The sequence below is a fragment of the Phaseolus vulgaris genome, chromosome 4 (genome assembly GCF_000499845.2).
Source record: "Phaseolus vulgaris cultivar G19833 chromosome 4, P. vulgaris v2.0, whole genome shotgun sequence".
Taxonomy (NCBI): domain Eukaryota; kingdom Viridiplantae; phylum Streptophyta; class Magnoliopsida; order Fabales; family Fabaceae; genus Phaseolus; species Phaseolus vulgaris.
In genome coordinates this window covers 20,743,723-20,751,323 of record NC_023756.2, presented here as the reverse complement: position 1 = coordinate 20,751,323, position 7,601 = coordinate 20,743,723, and the positions used below count along the sequence as shown (strand labels likewise).

The following is a 7,601-nucleotide window of genomic DNA, read 5'->3' as shown; positions in this document are numbered from 1 at the left end:
CTAAGCTTGAGGGAGAATATTAAGTTTATTAAATATTAGTTTTATTTGTCACTCTCTTTAATTGTTAGAGCTTTTATATATATTGTATTCTCTTTCCTTTTTCATGTAATGATAAAAAAATACTTTTTTTTTTCTTCTTCTCCAGTCTCTCTCTCTTTCAACCCAATGATCTAATGCATGAAGAGTGTATAGGGATGTTATCATTTGTCTTAGAGTCTAACGCACACGAGAAGATACTTTTGCATCGTAGTGTTGCTCATGGATATTGTAATCCAATAGAAAGTACCAACTACTTTAATTCATGCCCTGATTTTTAAAGTAGTTTCAAAACTTAAAACATTTATTGTGTTGAAAATTAATTGGTAATAACTGTTGTGTGGTGTTACCATGACTTCTTCAATAGTCCATTCACTAAAATCATTTTCACTTCCTACTACTTCAATTAAATATTAACAAAAATCATCATTAAAATAAAATCATTTTAGCTTTACATTGTTTCAGTATAAAAATCGTATTTTATTGACACAACTTACCTATATTCAAAATAAGAAAAATTTCTATCCATTTTTATAATAACTCACTCAAAATTACTGTTATGTAAATTTTCCGTAAAAGTATACCCAATTTTCAATGTTTGATGGAAATAAGAAAGAAGGATCCTTTTTTCTGCGGGTTTGATTATCACTATTTCTTCTATTTTCTACTATACTAGCTAGGCTAAGTTTTGTGAGAGACACAATTTAGGTGGTAACATAGCTACTGAGTGTGACAAGCATCATCAATCATAGATTCAGAAAATGTGCATCAAAATCCAAAACCATCACTTCACTTTCACTGTCACTATGCTTATTATATGTTTTTGTCCCCCTATTGCGGCTGCCTTTTTTCACTCACTTCCATAATTTCTGGAACTCTTCTCATTTCATCTTTTCTACTGTTACCCAAGTGGCTTTTGGTAACACATAGAAGTAGGGAAAAAATTTATGCTGTTAAGACAGATTTGGTAGAAAATTTATGGATAAAGTAACAGAAATAAAGATGTGAGAGTAATCAATGGTATATAATTTGTAGGAATCTTATTTTATTGTTGTACAGAATTTGTTTTTATAAAGAAGTTAGGATACCCAGTTATTTCTTACATGCTACAGTTTCTGTCGTTTTGTTCCTGTTTAATTTCTTTTGTTCTTTCTTCTCATCCTTTTTCCTTTAGAATTATAATTAGTGCATGCTTCTTCTTTTTGTGTTGAGAATTCAAAACACAACTGAATATTAAAAAGAAGTGTGCACTTGATCAACTCAATATCTAAAGTATACACAAAGGGTATATCACCATTATCTTCTCCCTAAGCATTTTTAAGCCTTTTCGTAAACTTTGTCATGAGAATACTATATTGATCCTACATGAGTGTCATAAGTTATTTCCAGAAAGGAAGTAAAATTAATTACTGGGGTTTCTAGCATTAGGAAGAAGAAGAAGAAGAAAATACACACTATGATACCTATGATATTTTAGGTGATATTCTTCTATCCTTTTCAAAGTTTCATTTTTGTAATATACAATATGAAAATGCAAATTATTAAAACAAAAAACAATGCCTTCATAGAGGATATAATACAAATCATGTGCAGGAATAAGAAAGATTTGATGACATTTGTCCCATTAATAATTTTTCTAACAGTGCATCAGAAAGTGCATTTTGATTCAGAGTTTTTCAACGTACATGTACTGACATATTTTTTGGAAAAATACATGTTACAAGCAAAAAAGTGCAGGTGACATTGAATTAGCATAACCACTCCCTTAAAACATGGGTTATCATGCAATTTCACCTACTCCATGTTGACTTTAACTTATTCATGCTCACAACTTGTGGAGAGAAGAGAAGAAAAGAAAGGAAAGTTCTAGAAATACTAAGGGTGCTTACTATTTACCAAAGGATCCCTTGTCTTGAAAGAACCTTCAATCTAGATAGACTAAAAGGACAAACATTTCCAATTATTATTATTGCTGTTGCAATATCAACTCATTTTGCCCAATTATCTTGCTTTTGAACCCATGGGAGGATATTGGATAACTCAAACAGTGGGGTTGCTCCTGAATGATCCAAGAGCCTTAGCAGCACCTGCTCTCAAGATGAATTGGTGGTAGAAGGCTGCAATGGCTGCTCCAATGAATGGTCCAACCCAAAAGATCCACTGAACAAACATGAGGAACAACAATATATCAGACAAAAGTGGCATCTATTTTATCATTTCTTACTTAACATGGAAAATTATTCATTTTAATATTTGATCATAGTATAAAACTAGCAAGTTGTTGAATATAGAAAACAGTTACTCACTTGGTCATCCCAGGCCTTCTCTTTGTTGTATATGACAGCAGCTCCAAGACTTCTAGCAGGGTTAATACCAGTGCCAGTCACTGGGATGGTTGCCAAGTGAACCATGAACACAGCAAACCCAATTGGCAGTGGAGCCAGAACCTTCAAACACAGAACAAAACCACAATAAGAAACTCATGATGTGGTTCAATTAAAACGGAAAATGTAGACAAAAAGTTATTCCAAACATACACATCCAAATTAACTACGAAGGTTTAAAACTGTGGTCACGTTTGTAGTTTCATCAGGATTCTTGATATTGCATGGAATTACTAATAAACTTGGATAATGTTATAATTAGAGCAGATGTGAGGACCATGGTTTCTTTACTTTATTAATTTGGATAATTTGAAAAGGTGTTTGGGGAAACCTAAAGCTGATAATGACAAATGGGAATGATGATGGAAAGTCTCACTAGATTTCCCAGCTTTGGCAAAGTGACGTTTAGCATGAATGATACTGTCATGCCATGCATACTTTAATTTTAGGCCCTAAAGTTCCACATTAACAAAGATACATTATGCTTCCAAGACAAAAAAACATGCATGACACTCCAGAAGAATCCACTTTTCTAAAAAGAAGAAAGCAATCAGATAAGATTGGTGTGATAAGGCTATGAAAATCAAATACCATCATAGAATTATGTGGTAATGGCCTAATAGGCCAATGTTACTCAAGCATATGGTAACCTTTAATTTCAGTAAAAGCCATCACTATTTGGTAATTTTGCCCTCAGAAAATATACACACAGGAAAAGGCTACCCACTTTCTTGTTTTGAGGACTAGACAATCAAACAAAGTAGCAGAAAGAAAGAAAAGTTCAGCAAGAAAAGTGGAATTATAAATTGTGAATGAAGCCTCCAGACAAAGTAGTGAAAATGATTTAGATTCTCATATCAAATGGAAATGTTCCTATAATTTTATTAAAAAGTAAAATTTCTACAACTACTACTACTATTATTAATACAAATAATAAGCATACATGCTAACTGTGTCAAAACTTATTATGAAAATGGAAACTTCATGATGGCACAGGCTGTAAACTTTATCATTTCAAACGGGAAAATTAGTGAATGGCAGCATGTACAAATTTTGGAAATGGAGTAGAATTCTTTTTAAAATAATTGTGAAGTTCACTGCATTAAGAATATCCTATTGGTATGAATCTTGGTAGCCGTTTCAAGAACTACAACAAATTATCCATGAAAACACTACAAGTTTATCAAAGCTTCTTTAACTACTTTAGATGCTTGAAGTTGAGATTATGTTAATAACTAAGTCAGTTCCATTCAACTTTTTTCTTTATCATGCCAGTCAAATAATTTGAAGGAACTTTAAGATTCTATTCCTGAAAGAACTAAGAGGGAATCCCTGCTTGCCTAAAAGCAGAGTATGTTAACAATATGACAGGATTACAATTCAATCATAATTGAACACATACCGGGACATGAGAATCTCTAGCATTCCTCTTGGGGTCGGTAGCAGAGAAGACTGTGTACACCAAAACGAAGGTTCCAATGATCTCAGCACCCAATCCAACACCTGTGCTGTACCCATCACTCAGCTCATTGGCCCCACCACCATACTTGTTGTAGTAAGCCTTTTGGAAGGCCTTAACCAACCCAACTCCACATATGGCCCCCAAGCACTGAGCCACCATGTACATTATAGCCCTTATCAAAGACACCTTCCGAGCCAAGAAGAGTCCAAAAGTCACTGCAGGGTTTATGTGACCTCCTACATTCGATACAAAAATCAAGGTTTTCAGAATATTATGTAACAAAAATTTGCTACCAAATCATGCTTAGTTATTTACTTTCACCCAAGACAACATGCACAAAGCACAAGCATCTTAGTTTGAAGGCTAAGAAACTTGAGAGAAGGGGAATTACTAAACAAGAAAGACCATTTGATAAGCACTCAACCAAAACATGCTTGCTATTTGGCTTGATGGGGGTATGCTCAGAGCAAGTTTTTTAAAAACAAAACAGTACCCAACTGCGATTTTGGCCACAATGTCAAGAATATTTTGGTCTCTGCAACTACAATTGTGATTGCATCAGTCATACCTGTTCGCAACTTCCTATAATATCAAGAATTGCAACTAAGGTGTGACCATGTAACCACAGTTTAAAACCTTGAATTAGAACTCAAAGATAGCAACTTTCCCTCTTGGGATGCTAAGAAACCAAAAGATGAAAAGGAAAACAAAAACCATTCAAAATATTGTAAGGTATGATGCATAAGAAACAAACAACAAAAGAGACTAAAGTCCATGCAAGCGAATGAAAAAGGTAGGTGTGAGATTGAAAAGTGAAGGACACCTGAGATTCCAGCAGTGCAGTAAACAAGGATGAAGATCATGCCACCGAAGGCCCAAGCAATGCCAAGAATGCCAACCCCACCACAGAGATCACCCCCAGCTTTGACATCACTCTGGCTCTTGTAACCAATGACGGTGAGCACTGTGATGTAAAGGAAGAGCAGTGTGGCAATGAACTCAGCAATCAAGGCCCTGTAGAAGGACCACTGTGTGAGTTCCTGAGCATCAATCAAGGGTGCTGGAGGAGGGTCATGGTAGTCCTTTGCAGAGAAGGAACCACCCTCAGCATCATGCTTAGCCATTGCAATTTGGAACCACCCTTTTGACACTGATGAAGAAAAGAACCTGAAAGAGAGGCTCAGAGAAAAAGAAACAAGGTTGTGTTTGATTAGTCTGAGATGAGAAGGGGTATATATTGAGGTGATGGAGTGAGGTTAGAGCATTTGATTAGTGCAATTCTACACTGAAAAACAAAGCCAAATAATAATAATAGCAATAAACATTTTGGTTTCGGTTTCGCTCCACCGACCTTGACCCCACTTTCACTGCACCACCACCACCTCCCTACATTCATTTGTTATCTTTTGTGTTTCTTTCTCACTGTTTTGTCCTTTTGTTCTCTCTACAACGAATATATTTCAGTTTTCTTCTTCATTATCTAATTTTAGCAACTTACCCATATTTTTTACATTAAGTTTTAGCTAGGTCTTTCAGAAAAGTAAGGTTCTTTCTCTCTCTCAGTCCAAGATAATTTAAAAGTCGAGGTAAAGAGTTTGGTTTTAGAACCATTTTTCGAGAATGAGAATTTATTTTTGAAACCTCTTCAATTTTATCAATGTTTCTATTTTAAGTTACTAACATTAGGTTTAATTAATACATGAGAGATATTATTTTTTAGCTCGGTTTCATTACGATTTTATTTTTAAAAATGTCGGTCTAAATTAAAAAAGAAATATATATTTAGAATATTTTTTTCTCAACTCATAAAAAATGTAATAGAACAAGTTAATCAAGTTATCGTATTTAAAACCATTCTAAAATACTTAATAGTTTCACATTATTTAGAAATTGAGATGAGTATCATCTAAATACATTTTTATTTTTTAATCATTCTAATTTTTTTTAAGGACAAAATGGTAATGAAATTTTAAATTGAAAATCAGAAAATATTTCTGGTTTCTGGTGAATGACCCTAGCAAGTTTGAAGAGATTGGTGCTTAACGTGGATTTTTTGTGAGTTCAAGAGAATTTGGATGTTTAAGGTGACATCTTTTGAGGTTTTAAGGAAACTCTTCCTTAAAGTGAATCTATTCACATGGTTCATAAAGTGACCCAGTTTTAAATAGTTTGAATTAAATTATTTACGTTTTTTCCCTTTGCATATTTTGGATGTCTTGAAAATAAAATTGGTTGATTTAACTAATTTTAACTTGTTAAAAATAAATATTCATTTTGCTGTTAATGCAATCAACTTTTAGGGTACTCTCAGAATGTGTATGAGTATAAAAGGTTCACGTAGTTAACTATTATCACAATAAAAAACTAAAAGATAATAAAAACTCAATTTAGTCATATACTATGTATTACTAATTTAATCTTAAAAAAAATATTTTAGCTGTTAAATATGTAACAAAAACGATATTTTTTGAAGCGAACTGGGTATTAAAGTGTTCAAGACATCATTTTCACTCATGAGTTGAACTCTAACTAAATAAATATTAATAAAATAATATAAATAATTTATAAAATAAAATTAGAAAAATATAATATCGTAACTTGATAATATTAAAAACTACAATTAACATATTTTATGTCTTTAACATTTAAAATACACAAAAATTAAGTATATCATATGTTTAGATTTAAGGTGCAACAATACTATTAATATTTCGTAAAAGAATAACAAGTTTCTTAGGAAAAAAAATGACGAATACTTTATATTTTTTTAAAAAACAATACTAACTATCCTTCAGTTAACCAGTAGGTTTAATCCAATTTTGACAACAAAGATAAAAGAAAGTCTTGTAATCACTTACTATTATTAATTTTTGCAATACTAAGAACTTATTCAAATTGTTTACATATTCAAGAACTAATTTAATAATGTCTCACACCTTTAATTAACAAATCCTTCAATCACCCAAAAAATTATACTATAATTAAATAACATACTTTTATTGGGATAGTAAAATTGGAGTTTTTTAAGAACAATAATTGATGACTATTTATTGGAAAAATTATGAAAAAATAAATATTTTTTTGATTTTATTTGAATGGAGGTAATAGTTTACGTTATCATAAATGTATATTTAAAAACGTGGGTGAGTGGACTCTAGGTGGCCAAAAACTTGTGGCTCCGAATTCCTGGGCGGTTCCGCCGTTTAACGTTGACTGTCAGACCACACCTAACACATTTATTTTTCTCTTTCATCAACTCTTCTTCTAAACTATTATATTCTTTTCAATGTATTATTGGACACTAATAAAAATGTTTGGATTCCGTAGAAAATTTTACAGAGTGGATTAAGAAAGTTGTTTGAATTGGGGGAGAAAATTTCACTAAGTGATTTGAGAGAAAAAAAAAAGAAAAAGAGGTTGTTCGGATTAATGTTTTGTTTGAATTAAGAAGTGAAAATGAGAGTGTGGATTTGAAAAGATTTGAAAAGAAAGTGTAAAGAAAGTTAGGATGTTTAGATTAAGGTAAATAGAAAGAAAAGTTTGTAAAGGTTTGAGTTATGGGAAAGGTGTGATTAAAATTATATATTTTTAATTAATAAAAATGTAACTTGGCACATTTATCCTTACATTTAAAAATTGATAAAAAAAATTAATTTGATTGATTATTTGTGAATTATAATTTTTTTTAATTAAAATTATTTTTTCGGTAATTGAAACCT

General features: G+C 31.8%; 1 protein-coding gene across 1 annotated transcript; it reads right to left on the bottom strand.

The window, feature by feature from the left end:
- Positions 1 to 1,667: 1,667 nt before the first annotated feature.
- Positions 1,668 to 5,283, bottom strand: LOC137837431 (aquaporin PIP2-2-like). Its single transcript, XM_068646417.1, has 4 exons — positions 4,706 to 5,283; positions 3,823 to 4,118; positions 2,343 to 2,483; positions 1,668 to 2,196 (listed from the first exon to the last, which is right to left on the bottom strand). Exons 1-4 carry the CDS (start codon positions 5,004 to 5,006, stop codon positions 2,077 to 2,079), a joined length of 858 nt encoding a protein of 285 aa, XP_068502518.1. The 5' UTR covers positions 5,007 to 5,283; the 3' UTR covers positions 1,668 to 2,076.
- Between the last annotated feature and the right edge of the window lie 2,318 nt (positions 5,284 to 7,601).

Excerpts from the sequence above, each read along its gene's own strand:
- LOC137837431 (XM_068646417.1), bottom strand. The coding sequence starts at position 5,006 with ATGGCTAAGCATGATGCTGAGGGTGGTTCCTTCTCTGCAAAGGACTAC. Across the intron at positions 2,484-3,822 it reads CTAGAGATTCTCATGTCCCG|GTTCTGGCTCCACTGCCAAT; the intron begins GTATGTGTTCAA and ends CTGTGTTTGAAG. Across the intron at positions 2,197-2,342 it reads AGAAGGCCTGGGATGACCAA|TGGATCTTTTGGGTTGGACC; the intron begins GTGAGTAACTGT and ends ATGTTTGTTCAG.